This window comes from Tachypleus tridentatus, chromosome 3 (genome assembly GCF_004210375.1).
Source record: "Tachypleus tridentatus isolate NWPU-2018 chromosome 3, ASM421037v1, whole genome shotgun sequence".
In the NCBI taxonomy this organism is placed as follows: domain Eukaryota; kingdom Metazoa; phylum Arthropoda; class Merostomata; order Xiphosura; family Limulidae; genus Tachypleus; species Tachypleus tridentatus.
Window position 1 is genome coordinate 20326000 of NC_134827.1, and position 17436 is coordinate 20343435.

At 34.2% G+C, this 17436-nt stretch overlaps 1 protein-coding gene across 1 annotated transcript in view; it reads right to left on the bottom strand.

The window, feature by feature from the left end:
* Positions 1-17436, bottom strand: part of LOC143247927 (solute carrier family 23 member 1-like) — a 190113-nt gene that overhangs the window by 2481 nt on the left and 170196 nt on the right. The window contains exons 3-6 of the mRNA XM_076496477.1: positions 16895-17148; positions 14818-15091; positions 12917-13012; positions 10230-10425 (exon numbers count right to left, since the gene is read on the bottom strand). Coding sequence (XP_076352592.1) covers positions 10230-10425; positions 12917-13012; positions 14818-15091; positions 16895-17148 — 820 coding nt within the window. The remainder of the gene's footprint in view (positions 1-10229; positions 10426-12916; positions 13013-14817; positions 15092-16894; positions 17149-17436) is intronic.

Genomic DNA, 17436 nt, shown 5'->3' on the forward strand with positions numbered 1-17436 from the left:
ACAACAGAATATTATTAGGTGTTGGATGATTTATTGTAGAATACTTCACATTGCCATGTACAGGGTTGCAGTCTCTAACTTATAAAAAAGTTGGACTTCCAGCCACGTTAGACACTGTCGATAGTACTATTAACACACCCTAGAGTATTTTCATACGTCATTGGTCCTATTATTCTGGAACAGCGGAAATAATTCTTCTACCTATGATCGATCTTCGACCTACAAATCTCTCTTGTATCTACTCTATCATGTAATTCATTCGTAACCATACCAAACCGTATAATGTAATACCGATCATAGCATTCTATTGGCTACTTTGGTAGAAAACACTGATAATTATAAAATGTCAACCCGATGGAAGCGAATTTCATGATATTATTCTCAGGTCCAGAGGTTTCTGTGCATTCATGAATTTCATTGGGTGTATCAGACATTTCATGACTGGGTATGGTTGTTTGAAGTGTCTCCTAGAGAAAGTTTACGCTAGAGGTAATGCGAGCCACATACTAATTGGTAAGGCTGATGACAGTAGAATGTGTGGGCCCTTGTCAACAGCTACACACACATGTGTTGGCTGACACATCACTCATCATACCACTGCCAGTCACATCCCAGTAGCCTCTTCTGTTCCAGAACACCTCAGCCAGGAACTGATTTATGCAGATGATTAAAATGATGAAGACAGTATTATCATCATCTACTGGTGAAGTAATAAATGTTGAAGTTGCAGTAGCGATGACCCATCAACAGACAGTCAGACGTGAATTTGTGAGAGAGAAGTCATTGATACTTATATTAGAAAAGCAGTCACTTTGTACAATGATCTGATATCTGACAGTACGCTAGTAGTCATTGCATAATCATCAGATACCTTTCGAGGAATATAATCTACAACATAGGCTTCAAAGTTATAATTGACAGATTTTTACACTGCATAATACACTAGGCATCATGCATAATTTTCTTAGATGAAAATTTACTTGTAACTGGAGACTGCAGACTGCACTTATATGTCTTGCAGGAGATGTTGTCCTACCTTTACACAAAATCCATACATCTTTATTTGTAACACAGTTCTCTACTAAGTATTTTGAGGTGTACACTGTCTCCATGTGGTAAGAAGCTAAAATTAATACCATGCTTGCCTATCTATACACCTTCTTACAGGACAGATTTTGGTGAGAAGCCAACATACAACTGGCAAAACAACCAGAGGACGAATGATAGACGATAGTAAGAGGAACATTTGGCTACTGGTGTTTACAGTAATTTTTTCAACAGATCGTTGCAATTTATTGAACTCGTATTTTTTGGGTCGCGAGTAGGAATCCCAGTCACTCACACGTAGTGCGATAAAGAAAACTAAAGCTCACAGAATAGATACTCACAAAAACGTTGAAACAATAACATACAAAGATATACAAAAATAAAAATTATAACTAACAAGGCTTTATGCAAAAAACTAAACAATGATGAAATTATTAGAATTGTATTAGTATACTTTGAAAATAGACTCCTGCAAAATATCATAAAGTTTATATTCAAGTTCATTGATGAATCAGGTCATGCCCCCCTCTGGTATGTCTGCGGACTCACACCGCTAGAAACGGGATTTCGATATCCGTGGTAAGCAGAGCACAGATAGACCATTATGTAGCTTTGTACTTAATTACAAACAAACAAACAAACAAACAAAGAATCAGGTCATAGCTAGCTTGACGAAGCAAGTTAGAAGATGGAATGTTTTAAAATTTGTTAAGTTACAAATGCATAGTTAATATCACAGAATGTGCTTGATCATGAAGGGGAAAATCTACATGGTTCAAAAAAGAAAGATATGAAAGTGTGGAAAGAATTACGGTTTCAAGTTTAAATTTAAATTTCATGACAAGTGTTTAGGAAATCAACCAATTAAATAAGTGATTATTTAGTTACCTGAGGTTTTCGAGGATTGCATCCGTATACAAACACATATTCTAAAACTTCACTAACTATTCCAAAGGATTATTGTTCATGACAAAACAACCATAAAATCGAGGTATCACTAGTTTTGGTGTTACGTAAGTAGTAGATAAGTGAAACAAAACAAAAATCGTTACATCATGTATCGTCACGATTCTGTACGTTACTGTAGGTGTGTAACATAGCTTTCACTTGATTCTTGTGGTTAAAGACATCTACAGAATGTTACAGTTTTATTACATTCCAAATGTTCCCCATTTCTTAGACAAGTTAGATAAATGTTATAAGAACTTACCTTGTACCGAATGTTGACTGGATTAGTGTCTCTAAACCTGACACAAAAAATATTATTGATGTTATGTAGCCTCAAGCTGGATAGGATTATTGAAGGGAAAGCTTTGGTGTGACTATGTAAGGATATGCAACAATCGACCCGAACATTGATAGGTATTGCTGACATTTTTAAACAATAAATCCATTCATTTTATTCATATTTCAATGAACTGACTTTACCTAAAATATAATCTAAGCAAGAGAAAAAGTTTAAGAAATAACTTTCGATAGAGTGAAATTAAAATTGTAAATAAACGTTTTAAAGATTTATGAGTAAGGAACTCCAACTTATCTTTACTGAACATTAAAATATATTTTTACCGAGGTATTTAAACATCAACATTATCAATGTGTTACATTTATATTAACAATGTGTAACATTGATGCTTCTGATATACGTTTTCGTCATACTTCATACAATACACAAATTCAGAGCCGTTTATTTCATTATACGTAGACAAACACATATAATAGCATATTAATATTAAATATTAAAACAAACCTATAAGTTCACAGTCGTCTGTTCCATTTTACATGTACAGTTACATATATAAACATATATGCATATAAACATATCAATATTAAATATTAAAACAAACCTATAAGTTCACAGCTGTTTGTTTCATTCTACGTGTACAGGCACATATACGGCTGATTACATTAGAACAATTCTGTTGAGGTTTATAATCAAATTTAGATTGTATAAAGGGTTTGATTGATTCCTACCATCCCATATGCCTCTCATTAGAAGAAAAGCTTCTGAAACTTGCTGATACAGTCATCTTTGAGTAATATCTTTTGCACAGAAACGACAGGTCATGTGATGGACGAGTGCATGGTGGGATGGCATTGCTGGTTGATCAGCGTGTGCCCATCCTATCCTTGTCACTTGATACACCCTTGGAGGCTTTAGCCATCCGTGTTTTCTTGGGTCGTACGATCATTATTTCTTCTCTCTACCTGCCTCTTGAAGAGATGTATTATAAGTTAAACCTTGATACCCTCATTGATCAGTTACCATTTCCATTTTTTAATATTGAGTGATTTTAATGGATCACCTTGGGGCTAGTATTGATGAGAGGGGTCGTGCTATAAAGTATTTGCTCTTGGACCACAGCCTGTCTCTCTTCAATACTGGTTCTTATACATATTTTTATGCACCTAGTCAGTATTTTACTGCTACAGACCTTTCTATCTGCTCCCCTTTACTTTTTTTAGACAGTCGACAGTTTTTCACGGGGCAGTGATCACTTTCTTATCATTTTGAGGGAGACTGATCGTGGTTGATGCCATCCGATCCGCGTGCCTCGATGGAAGTTGGACCACCTAACGTACCTTCTTTACCTACTCTCTCAGAACTTGATCGTGCTATCGATAGATGACTGTGTGGTAGCAATAACTGACTGTATTAAACAGGCAGCTACTCATTGCGTTTTTAAAACCTCGACACGTTTCCCACGGTATCCTCATCCTTGGGAGAATCCTGACTGTCACATGACAAAAAAACAGCAACTCAAAAAACGGGCTTGGGATACCTTTCGTAGATATCCCACACTTTTAAACCGCATTGAATTTGAGTAGGTTTGTGTTCATCCTCGGCAGGTTAGACGTCAAAGCTACAAAGAGTCTTGGATTAAATAAAATTCTAGCATTTCTTCTACCACCAGTTCCAAAGCATATGGGACAAAATTCGAGATGTTAGCGGCCGGTATACCTCTGACCTTTTCTAATCTTGTTCTCTGATGACCAGGAAGTTGCTGATACCCAGAGCATCACCAATATTCTCGGCGAAAGCTTTTATAATGCGTCTAGCAATTATGTTTCATTCCCAATTTTTCTTAGCCATCAAAACACGAACAGAATGATCACCTCTTTCTTTTCAGAGTGATCGTCTCTATGACTATAATCATACTCTTATCCTGGAAGTACATCAATCGGACCTTATGATATTCACTACGAGATAGTGCACCATCTCTATACTGTCTCTCTTGCTATTCTTCTGATTGTTATTAACAGTATCTTTCAGGATAATGTTTTCCCGATGCTTTGCAATATGCAATTATACTCCCTTTTCCTAAAACTGGGAAGGATCTCAAGATTCCTCTGAACAACCGTCCAATTGCTTTGACGAGCTGTCTCCGTAAAATATTAAAGAGGATGGTTAATGTTTGTCTTGTTTGGTTTCTTGAATCAAACAACCTCCTCTCATTCACTCAGTGCGGGTTCCGAAGACAATGGTCCACCATGGACAACCTGATTGGATTTGAAACATCAATTAGGGAAACTCTTCTCAAACGGCAATATCTTGTTTCTAAATTTCTTCATCTTGATAAAGCTCATGATACAACTTTGAGGTACGTGATCTTGCAAGACCTGAACTCGTATAGGTTGCGAGGCAATTTACCGATTTTTATTAAACATTTATCAACGCATCGGCGATTCCAAGTCCGTGTGGGTTCAATAATTTCCTATTCTTTCCCATAAGTACTTGGAGTCCCTTAGGGCTGTGTCTTGAGAATTACAATTTTCATTATAGAGATTAATGGCATCGATGTACAACTACCCCCTACAATTGCAAACATCTCGTGCCAGTCGTCAAATATGAGGGATATTGAGCGGCAGTTACAGACTGCCTTTAATCATTTACTGACGTGGACCACAGCAAAGGGTTTTAACCTTTCTCTCTCGAAAACATTTGCATGCATTTTTTGCCGTCAACGGAGTATTCACCTAGATCTTGAATTCCATACTGGTAAAGCTGTGCTTTCCTTGGTCCCTGAGGCCGAGTTCTTGGGGCTTATATTTAACAGTAAGCTGACCTTTATTCCAAACATCAAGCAGCTACGCGAGAAGTGAACAAGGGCGCTGAACATCCTCCGTGTCCTCTTTTTCACATCTTGGGGTGCGGGTCGATGTTCCATGCTAAAAATTTATCGTGACCTCACTTGATCAAGATTATACTCCTGGTCTGTGGTCTATGACTCTGCCAGGACTTCCGCCTTGAAAATGTTGGACCCTGTTCACCATTAAGAGTTTTGGCTCTGCACAGGGGCTTTCTTCAGTCCAAAGTTTGCACATCTCATGAACCCCTCTACACCTTCGTCGTTTGCAACTGTGTTTGATGTATGCTTCAAAACTTCGATCTTTACCACAGCATCTGGGGTTGTGTTTCCCTTCCCGAGTGAGCCACACTTTTTCATAATAGAAGATCTGCCTCTGTTCCTTTTAGCCGTCGTCTCCAGGTGTAGTTGGATGAATTGGGGCTATCTTTGGATGACATAGCGGTATCCACAGATCAGCTTATCCCACCATGGTTAATTACTATCCTCAAATGTATCCTTTCTTTGAGTCATCTGAAGAAGGCAAATACTCCTGATTGGAAGTATCATCTTCTATTTGTCAAACATCTTTCGAACTATCCTTCCATTCCCATTTCTCTCTTACTGCTGTACACTATATATAAAAAAAGTGAATTTCTCACTGTTTAAATTTTAAATCAAAAATTAAACTTTGTTTGTTTTACCTTGATTCATTTTTTAGAATTTTAATAATTTTACGTTACTTTTAACTTTTTTATCTGATGTTTGGCGCAGATAGCCTCGTTGCTTTTCGCCATAAAACGTGAAATCCTCCACCACTCTCTTGTCGAATGTAGTTATTCAATATTATACTTTAAGGTATTCCATATAGAACACTGGAAGAAATTCTACTCATTCAATACCCTTATAAATCTTGTAATTAATACATTTTAGTACAAGTATGTTATAAATCTATTTTCCTTCGTATTAGTTGGATCAGTAGAAAATTTAAGGAACTTTTAGTGTCACTGGAAAGTTATTTAATTCTTTCAATTAAATTCCATTAAGCAACGATTTCAATAGTTTCCTCAGTCTAAGATTTCAATAGTCATTTTAATCTAATATTTTAATAGTTTTTGCAATGTAAAATGTCAATAGTTCCTCCAATAACCCCGCTAGTACAGTGGCATATCTAGGGATTTACAATGTCTAAATCAGGGTTCAATTCTCTTCGATGTGGGTTTTATAAGAAAACACACAGTTTCTCCATTATAAGATTTCAATATTTACCTCAATCTAAGATTTAAATAATCCCTTTACTTTGAGACTTCTGTAGTTTCCTTAATATAAGACGTAAATACCATTATCCTTATGGATATTAAATTTAATTTTAAAGCATCTCTGTTCTTTTATCTCTATTAGAATTATGAGAGGCCAATGCTATTGATGCGAGTTTCTTCCACTACTGAAAGTTTTACCACTTCTAAAACATAAAGTTGTATCAGCAAAGAATAAATTAATCACGAATTCAGATGTTTTTCTCAGGAATTTAAACTTTAATCTTTGTGACAAAACTTTCTTTCAATCCCTTATATTATAATTCGACAAATTAGAAACAACTTTATGAGGTTTGTCGACATAAACTGTTTCTCTTTGCTGTTTGACTCGTTGATGGGTAAATGTACATTTTTTCAATTATTGTGTATGACCTTGACCTTTGAACTACGTTCACCAAAAGTTAACCAATTAGTTTCTGGGATACTCAATATTTGTAAAAAGACTCGATCAAAAGTGCATGGGCCCGAAATGGCCAGGTGGGTTAAGGCATTCTACTCGTAATCCGACTATGGCGGGTTCGAATCCCTGTCCCACCAAACATGCTTGCCCTATCAGCCGTGGGGGAGTTTCACGTGACGATCAATCCCATTATTCGCCGATAAAAGAGTAGTTCAAGAGTTGGCGGTGGGTGGTGACGACTAGCTGCCTTCCACTGCTAAAGTAGGGATGGCTAGCGCAGATATCCCTGGAGTAGTTTTGCGCGAAAGTAAACAAACAAACAAACAAACAAACAAAAGCGTATGAGAAACATTTCAAATTAAATTGTTGACGTACAATGTGACCTGGAACTTTGACTTTCATTGACTAGTAGTTATACAATTTTTCCTTGAGGAGCACTTAACCGTTGTACCAAATTTAATCATAATCCGATTTAGAGATTGCAAAGAATATTGTTGAAACATGCCCACAAAAGCAGAGTGATAAGTGCAGGCGATGTCATATTGATTTGACAAAGATTTGACTACCCCGTAAACAATTGATGTAAGAAAACTACGATTTGAAAAATCTGTGATATTTTCATTCCTAGAATGTGAGGATTCATGGTTTATGCTTCGTTACCGCAAGAAACGCGCTTTGCACTTTGGGGTTTTGGGTACGCTTTACGAGTGATGGCTAAATTCCAGTAACTGATAAAATAAAATAATCCACAAATTAGCGGTTTGTGATGTTAGACCAATTGTCTTTTTCTTTAGTAACATTTCTAAACTACAATCCGCTATGTACACCAAGCTGTACTGTAGTTTTACGCAAACATTTTACAACAAACACTGTTACTATTGGACAACATCTAGTGTCGGTGATCCAATATATTCTATAATTATGGCTTATATACTGTGTCGGTTCTTGTAATTTTGAGGTTAAGAAATGATATTTCATTCCTTTCTTCCTGTTCACATGTGAAGTTAATGTTGGGATGTATAGAGTTAATGTGATTGAAAAAATTAAGTGTGTGTTCTGTAGATCTAAATCCCGCAACCGTGTCATCTACATATCTGTACCAGTATAGTGGTGGATGTAGTGCTGTGTTAATTGCTTGTGTTTTAAATTGTGTCATAAAAATATTAGCTAAAACTGGTAATACTGGGTTGCCCATGCATAGGCCATTTGTTTGTATATAGTTGTGGTTGTTGAACATGAAGTTTGTCTTCATCGTGGTGAATTATATGAGGGTTGCTAATTGGTTGCTGGGAATGTCTATAGATAGGTCTCGGATATAGAGTTCTAAGACTATCTTGCAGGCTTCAGAGATTGGAACTTATGTAAAGAGGGATATAACATCGAAACTGGCCATTAAGGTTTTATGATTAAGTTGATTTAGATTAGACTTGAATTTATAAGAGTCTTTGATGAATGAGCTGGCTGATGTTACATATTTGGAGAATGACCATGCTATGTATTTACCAAGATTGTAATTAAACATATGGATATATGTGAAAACTATTGGTCGTAATGGACAATTTGGTTTATGAGGTTTGGTGATGCCGTACATTTGTGGTGTGCGTGAGTCAGTTTTAAATAATGTTCTGAAAACTAAATACTAATATCGAGTAAAGAAGCATTACAATTATTGCAACGACATCTTGTGACAAAGTTTTTAACATTTTCTTTCATAGTGGGTGTTTGTTGTTCTTGTAGTTTCGCGACTAAAACTTCGTAGGTTTAAACAATTATTGTATTTAAGTAATCTAGAAGCCGTTGATAAAAGTACCACATAATTCTTCCCTGTAGAAGACACTTTTCATTAACATAATCGTGCAGTCGGTAGATTTCTCAAGTCAGTCCAGGTTTAATGTTTATAAACAAATATAGTTAGAAATAACAAGAGTTGTAGCTGTGTTTTAGACATTTACTAGTTCAACTTTATTAACGTCTTAGACTGTGTCACTTATGAAACTTTATATCAGTTACACATTTACTTATTTAAATCCAAATATTCAAAATATTTCATGTTTTCAAACGATAGTTCAGAGACATTAACTGAATACAAAACATCTTTATATAATAAATATTGTTTCATATTTAAAGATGATTAATAAATGGAACATGAAGACAATATATAACTTAAAAGTGAAATAAGTTTCACTGAATGACGAGAATCGGTTAATGTTTAAACTTATTCCATTATTCAAAAGTACACTCAGTTTGAAAACGACATTATGAAAAAAGAAGGACTTACTGTTTCAATTTTCAACTATTAAACCAAAAACTTTCAACCAGTTGTTAGAGCTTAAAAGCCAGTTTTATTTCTGAATTATACTAACAACGACTACATTGTTAAGGAACCTAATAGGTATAAAGTTTGTCTTTGAAGCAGAAAATCATTAATTAGATTTTGTTACAGATGTTGTGGAACTGGTGACAGTTAATTAAACCTTCTAAAGGTTTTATTGGCTATAGAACTAGCTATATATCACATAATTTTAAATACTCTCAATCCCACATTTTTTATTACGTTATTTTGGTTTTTATTTTGTATGACTTGTAGACAATAAATACAAAAAACAAATCAAATATTTTGAAGAATCAGCTAACTGATGTACAAGCGTTATTTTTAATTTGTTCCTTTACAATTAAATATTCGAGTCAAATACTTGTTGCTATATACGTTGCTATATGGTGTATACAGAGCATCAATATACTTATAAGGAAACTTACAATACAAATGTAGTAGTAACAAAGTGTAATGAGTGTAGTCTTTATATAGAAGAAGATATTTCACTTGTTTGGTAATTATAACGTTTTGTTTCGCAGTTCTTTCTATGAATAACAAACTTAGATTATGTAAGATATTGAAAGAATCTCAAGTCTTTATTAAATACGTCATTACGTAACATACTTAACAATTCTAAACTTTAATATTTTCAGTCGTAGTCCAAGAACGATTTTTCGTACAAGTTATAACAGCCGAAGGTTTCAACACATCTTGTCAAGTATTTGTTTAAAGTGATTATACACCTAAACTGGACATTAGGGGACAAAATCTATTACGCTGCTGGTTGTACAATGACCTCGAACACTGATTATATTCAGATCTGCTTTAGAATAAACATGATTATAATATGTTTATGAACATAATATAATATGTTTATGAATATTTCTTAGTGACATCGGTGAGCATTCTGATATAAAATGTATTAAAATAATCAAGTCTTATGGTAGCCAACTAATTATACGTTTATACTGACTTATATGTTAACTGTTGTAAATAAACTAAATACGACCGTATCTTTACTTTTCTGAATCAATGTTATCATTATTATTATTTTGAAATTTAAATCTCTTAAATAATGGTCTCACTTTACGAAGAAAATATTCTGGTCGTATGTTGGACTGATGGGAATGTACTTGAAAATGTTGTATCTTTTAATTACATTCATGCCAAATGGGAGGTCATAGGCTGAAGGTGACGACAGTGTCAACTGATCGCCTTCATTCATATTATGTACAAGGCCTTGCTCTCTCCATTTGATAAGTCCTCTTTCTTCGTCTGTCCCTGAAATCAATACATTCCTATTATAATCTATTATTTTTTATAATAATTTAAATGTTTTATTATTATTTCACTTATTTTGGAAAGTGTTCAGATCGTTTATCAATAATTCCGTATTTATTATTATAGTACATTAATTTTAACATGTTCCTCGTTTATCGATTGTTACAATTCCATCAGCTATCAGTATGTTAAAGCGACCGTTAAAACAAGCTGCTCGTTATTACACTCATATATAGTATTCACTCTCTTTAATTCTTTAGGTGTGGTGAATGCGTAACATTGTATATTATATTAAAGAAAAGATATGGACTATTATCAGTCTCTCATTATGATAGAGGTTAGGCTAACTTTTCGCTGACAAATTAAAATTAATAGGTAAAGATGTTATGAGCATAACGTACGCTAAGCTTTTGACAGCTTTAAGTTTTTATTTTGATGTAACTTTAGTTAAACATTTTAAGAAGCAAGAGTCAATAGGTTTTATAAAGATCTTACAGCCAGGTTTTGATTGACGTTTTCAAGGAACAAAAGAAGCGATGAAAAATATAACAGGTAACATTATAATTTCCGAAGAACTACCAATACAGAACAATATGTTAAACAAGAACCACCAATACAGAACAATATGTTAAACAAGAACTACGAATACAGAACAATATATTAAAAAATACGAATGAGTGTGTAAAATACATTATGCAGACTTTTATAAGGAATGTTTCTCATTTGTCTTATGTCAAATTAAAGAAGAAATTAGATATAACTTATCTCACACTGGGTTTTATTTCAGTGATCATCTTGTGATGTTCACATTGTTTTCTATCAGTTAGGGTTTCTTCATTCTTATTCTGTACCCTTAATACAGGATACAGTAAAACCTTGATTCATTACTGACATGTATTTTCCTTGAAAGTATTCCTGTCATTTAGTCTTACTAACAATCAGTCTTTTAGTTGATGTTTTCTTAAATTTAAATATGCCATAGTTTTCCATTGTGTAATAGTCCACCTTTGTATTTGTGTCATTTGTTTATAAATAATTAGTAATACCGAATTCTATGATTTTCTATACCTTATTTATCCTTTATAAAGGGAAGATGAGAAATTTCGTATTTATAGTAATATTTGTCGTTATTATTGTAATACTAAAAAGGTATTTAGAGCTACAGATAGCAGAGTAAGTTTCAAACATATTTAAACTTATTAAGTGTGCAAAATTTAGTTCCCTCAAGACGGGAAGGGGAGAAAATTGAAAAAAAAATTCCTAGCCTCAGGCCACCTAGGAAACCCAGATTAAAAATAGAAAATTGTTATTTTGTGAGAAACAAATTTTGGTAAATTTAAAATTTATTTAAAAAATACATAATTTAAAATCACGTTTGAAGAAAGTTTTTATCTTTGGTAATTGGTAACAGTCCTAGATAAAACTAGTTAACGTTTAGGTTCGGCAGGTAGCAGTTCGCTATTTGACGTATTTCGCAAATATAGTCTTCTGTTATTTCTCTGCATTACAAATATGTGCTTTCTAATATGAATACTTACAAATATAAATCTGATGCTATTAAACTACTAGAAATACTGCATTTAATAGTTAAACAGTATTAAATATTTCTAAAGTACTTAAATAATACTATTTGGTAAATTAGCATGTTTACAAAACAGTTAAACAAGCTCAACCAATTTTACATAAACTATTTTTCGGGAAGCCTAGAAATTTTTATCTCATTCCTCAAATTTCTCTTTAGTTGTGTGTGTGTGTGTTTATAAATATCTAGTATTTTTGTCTGTCCTATGTTAATTTAGTTTTTTCACACAGTTCTAGAGTTAACCAGGTGAAACTTGATAGGAGAGTTCAGGAGGGACTTATTTATTTGTATGACGTAGCCTCTGAAAACAGGAACTAAAACGCCAGCTGAAGATCACCCAAACATGATGAGGATCTAAGAGTTGGTCTCTAGGGTCGTTGAGAGAGATTTGGGTATCACATTTTGTGTTCCTTTTCCTTCTTGGGATTTTGGGGGCGCCATGTTTGAAACTGACTTCATGTCTAAACTCACAAGCTAGCAGGATACCAACTTTGATACATATGTTCGGGTATCACTGAGGTATTTATTGAAGTAACTGGTGGTATTTGAGACTTGTGAATCATGAGGAGGAAGAAGCACTTGAGAGGTAATATTGCTTGCTAGTAGTTGTAATAAACATAACATTGTAGCATTATAACCTGATTTAATTTGCACAAAAGCAAAGTTATGAAGTTAAAAAATAAAAAGTAAATAAGTGGGTGGATATTCTGAAAAATTATTTCACATTGCAAGGTTTTCGCAAACTAATCAGAAAATGAAATTATAATATATCACATATCTACTTCGGAAAGTCCCAATAGTTGAATATTTGTCACTTAAAAACACCTGAAATAATATTTTAAGGAAATTACTTGCGAGGTTGAAATTTGTTCGGTTTATTTACAAACTGTCAAAGGAATGTTTCCTTACCTGGTATGGAATTGTCTAAAACAAACGCAATGAGTCCACCAATAAACACACTGGTGTTCAAGAGAACTGTGATGAGTTGGTTTGCTGCGTCATTCCCTTAACGAAATAAATTTGTATTTCTCTTTGTGCATGTTTTTTTGTTTTTATTTATGGGTAGCTTCGAACATAGTGAGTACTACAAGATAGTAAGTTATAAACGTTTGTTTTGTAGTTTGGTTTATTACATCACTTTAAAGCATGACTGTAGTTCATCAGATGAAAAAAAAAGATGTTACAAACATATGATTTATCAAAAACATATAATAAAAATAAAAACGAGCGATAGATAAAAACAAGATAAATATCAAATACTCTGGAAATCGAGTATCAAATCGTTACTAATCAAAGTCAAAATGTGTGTTTGTCTTATAACTAGTGAACCATAAATCACACTGCCAGTAAACACAAAGTAAATCCTTAGTGCTCCAGCTGGAGCAAAATTCTGGGGTCCGCGTTGAGATGTCAAACTCAATATCATTCTCGCTACTTCCTGTGTCTTCTAAGTACATTAAACTGGTATGCTAAAGTCATAAAATTTGTAGTTGACTTTTATAATAATATGTCAAGATACATTCAGCTTTACCTGCATGTTGTTATTTAAAGAAGAATTTGCAAAATATTCTCTAATAATCAGAAAACCTTAAAATATAAACATTTTTGTAAGGTTAACCTTAAAACTGGTTCATTTGTCTTGGCAGTGACTGTGATGACGTTTACAAATTATACGTATTTCTCTAAAATGTATTAAATTTCTTATATAGACCCACTTGAATATATATATATATATATATTTCCAATAATTATGTTACGTCTGGAGATTACTTCAGAGCTCTACGCGAAGAGCTCTGGTGAATGGATACTATTTTAATTATAAAACATTTCTATTTTTAATAATACTTTGCTTTAATAGTTTAAAACTTCGGTGTGTGTATGGAGTAAGAGAAAGATTTAGATTTTCCTACTGTGAGTATTGGTATTTTCAACTTCAATGACATATTATGAGACACATGAACTAAATGACCAAATTAGAGAACCATAAGGTTCGACCACATTCATTTTCTAATTTGAAATTTCTTATAAGTAAGAGGAGGAACAGTTGACAGCATTCACCGTCTGTGCGGCTACTCTTAGCCTAATATTAAGACTTGACTGTCACAGTTATCACTCCACTATCTTGCTGAATGTGTTCTTCTGCATATTGTAATTAGAATCTTGGACCTTCCGATTTTTAAGTCGACACACCAGCGTTAACCACACTACGTTCTTTTCTAAAAAAATGTTATTCAAGTTCTGTGCTCCTGAGAAATATCCAAATAAGAAACATCGTATTCGGGAAATGTGAACTGTTTTGTTCAATTCTCTTTTTATAACAGTTATTTTTCTGTTATTCTCAGTTTGTTGGAAAACCTTTTTATTTAAAATTACGTTATGACATAAATAACTAATTTATTAAGAACTTTTTAATGGCATAAAATAAAACAGTTCTCATGTAAAGTTTCTTTCTTGAAATATTTTTCCCTCTTACCAACAGCGTTGTTGTTTATATTTCAAAATCACCTTTGGACTTCGACTAAATGTCTTCTTCCTCATTTTGTTGGATAAATCACTGTTAATTTCTTTAGCGTATTACGTACTACGTGTTGAACTTGTTGCGCTCTGAACCACCTATATTATTTAAAAGATGGTTTATTAGTATAAAATTATCAGTTAAAATTCCACAAGTTTCCTGACTTCAAGCATAAAATACAAGGGTATCGAATTTCAGTACTACTGGCAAACATACCTTTGAGCTTAAAACAAACCAAACAAACACTGCACGTTTCTTTCATAAAACTTCGATCACATTAATAAACAGTACGTACCTACATCAATGGTATTTGGGTGACCCTTAAACCATTTTGGTATGGTTATCCCCATAAATAAAGATAATCCAAGAATAAGAATATTTCTGGATGACTGCAAGTCGATAAATTGGACATTAGACAGTCCAACTCCAGTTACAATTGCAAACATAACACAGAAGATTCCTCCAATAATGGGCTCAGGAATAGTGTTGAATAAGGCTCCAAACTTCCCCAAAACAGCAAATAACATCATTGTAATAGCCCCACACTGAATAATCCGTCGACTAGCCACCTGATTGTTAGAAAAAGTAAGAAAATTACAAATGTGACCTGGAATACAAATTTTTAAAGTATTAACGATTATACTAAATTTAAACTGCTCAAAAATTAAAGGAAAAAGTGTTTTTTTATATAATTTATCTCAGTTGCAGATTTTATATATTTTTTATTTTTAGGTAATTTGCCTCATTTCAGTTCCATCTGAATTCATTCTTTAATGTGTGATGAACGGTAAAACATGAAGGAATATTTTTTTTAAATTACCAACATCATCAAAACTGATGTCCCATATGAAACAATACTTAAACAGTTTGAATGCGTTTATTCAAGAAATGTTTGAAACATTCAATATCTAGTATGTCCTCCACGGGCTGTGACACACTCCTGACACCGATTTGGCACACTTCAATGAGTCTATCGATGTTATCTTAGGGCTTGTTGGAATTCCTGTACATTCTAAGGAGGATACATGCCTCGACAACATATCCCAACAATGTTCAATCGGATTTAAATTTGGAGATATGCCGGGCCACTAAAATTCTCTATTTCTTCCTCGATAAGGAAGTTCACACTCTCTCTGGCGACGTAGGCTCGCGCCATAACATGCATGAGAATGAACTCATTGCCGACAGCATCGGCAGAAGGCCTCACAATAGGTTCCAGGATATTGTCTTTATATCATCGTGCGTTCAGAGCATTCGTGTCGAGTATGGGAAAGACCGTGCGGCCACACAAGCATATTCTTGCCCAGACCATTACAGAACCTCCTCCATAAGTGTCGACTTGCACAATGGTACAGGCAAAAAATCGCTGTTCTCAGCGTCTCCACACTCTCACACGTCCATCATCACGAGAAACAGTGAAACTGTTCTCGTCTGTCTACAGCACACTGGCCCATTGACTAGTTCCTAGTCCAGTGCTGATGAGCAAACTACAAGTTGGCTGCACGATGCAAAGATGTCAGAATAATGCCTCTTGCAGGCCGTCTGGCTCTAAGGCTTCCATTGTGCAGACAATTGCGAACTGTTTGCGTCGATACACGGATTACAGCGGAATGCTGAAGGTCATTTCGCAGTGACCGCGCCGTAGCTAACCTGTCCCGCAGAGCGGTAGTCACGATATAGCGGTCCTCACTGCCTGTTGTGAAGCCATAACAGCATTGACCTGGTCTCCTGCCATAAGAGTTTTTCTCCTGGTAGCTTCTCCAAAGTCGATTGATAAAGCTTGGTGACACATCGACGCGCTGTACCACCCCACCTTTCGATCTGGCCATCCTCCAGCATCTGGAACTCCATGGTCATCTCGTTCTCTGTTAGGTGGTACCTGACTGCTTTGGTACACAAGATGAAGGTACACACTGACAAAACGAGCCTCAAGAGATCCGTGTTGGTGTTTTTTTTTTAGAATTAATGAGGAATGCATAGTTTCACCCAACAGCCTTATATAGGGTACCTTGAGTTATATTCTCCTTGAATGAGGTGAGTTTCGTTTGAGTTGCTTCAAACTTCACTTGCAAGCTTAAAAATACACTTGTAGACAAGCGGATATGTTTTCATACATAAATTTAGTTTATGAAAAAAATATACTGAAATATGAACTTGTTCCTTTAATTTTTTGAGTTGTATATATATATGTTGTATATGGGTGTGTGTCTCAGATTAACATAGTATGTCCAAGAAATCAACCATAGTATTTAAAATCATTATAAAAGTAAATAAGTATCGGTTTAGGTAATATTTCATTCATTTCACAAAGGAGAACAATATAACAATAAAGGTGAATCTAAACTATTTTACAAGACGAAACTTCGATATACTTTTGTTACTCCGATTGCTCCAATATTTTCACTATATGAAGTTAGTCCGCCTCCAGATCCCCAAATTCCAGAGAGGATACAGGAAATTCCTTCCGCAAAAATTCCACGATTTATGGCGCTTGTTGGAGGATGAGGTGCACAGGCTAGTCGCGCGCATGCGTTGTAATCTCCCACTGATTCTACTATCGACGCTAATATTCCTGCAAATATTCCAAAAACTGCACCAATACTGACTGTTGGTAAACCCCATTGTCCTGAAAAACGAAAATGATATTTTACAAAAAAACACAAAGATAATCTGGTTTTTCCTATAGCATTCATTGATATTTTTCTGTATTTCATAACATTTTATTCACTTTATGAAATAGTTGCAGACGTCTTCCAACATATACCGTATTTAACATGAGTTTTTTTTGTGTTCATTAACTTGAGTCAATTGTTATAGAAAATTCCAGTTCCCTTTTCTCAACTGTAACATTCTAAAATACACATCAACAAGTTTAAGAAAATACATGTGTAATAAAACATAAAACATTTCCACA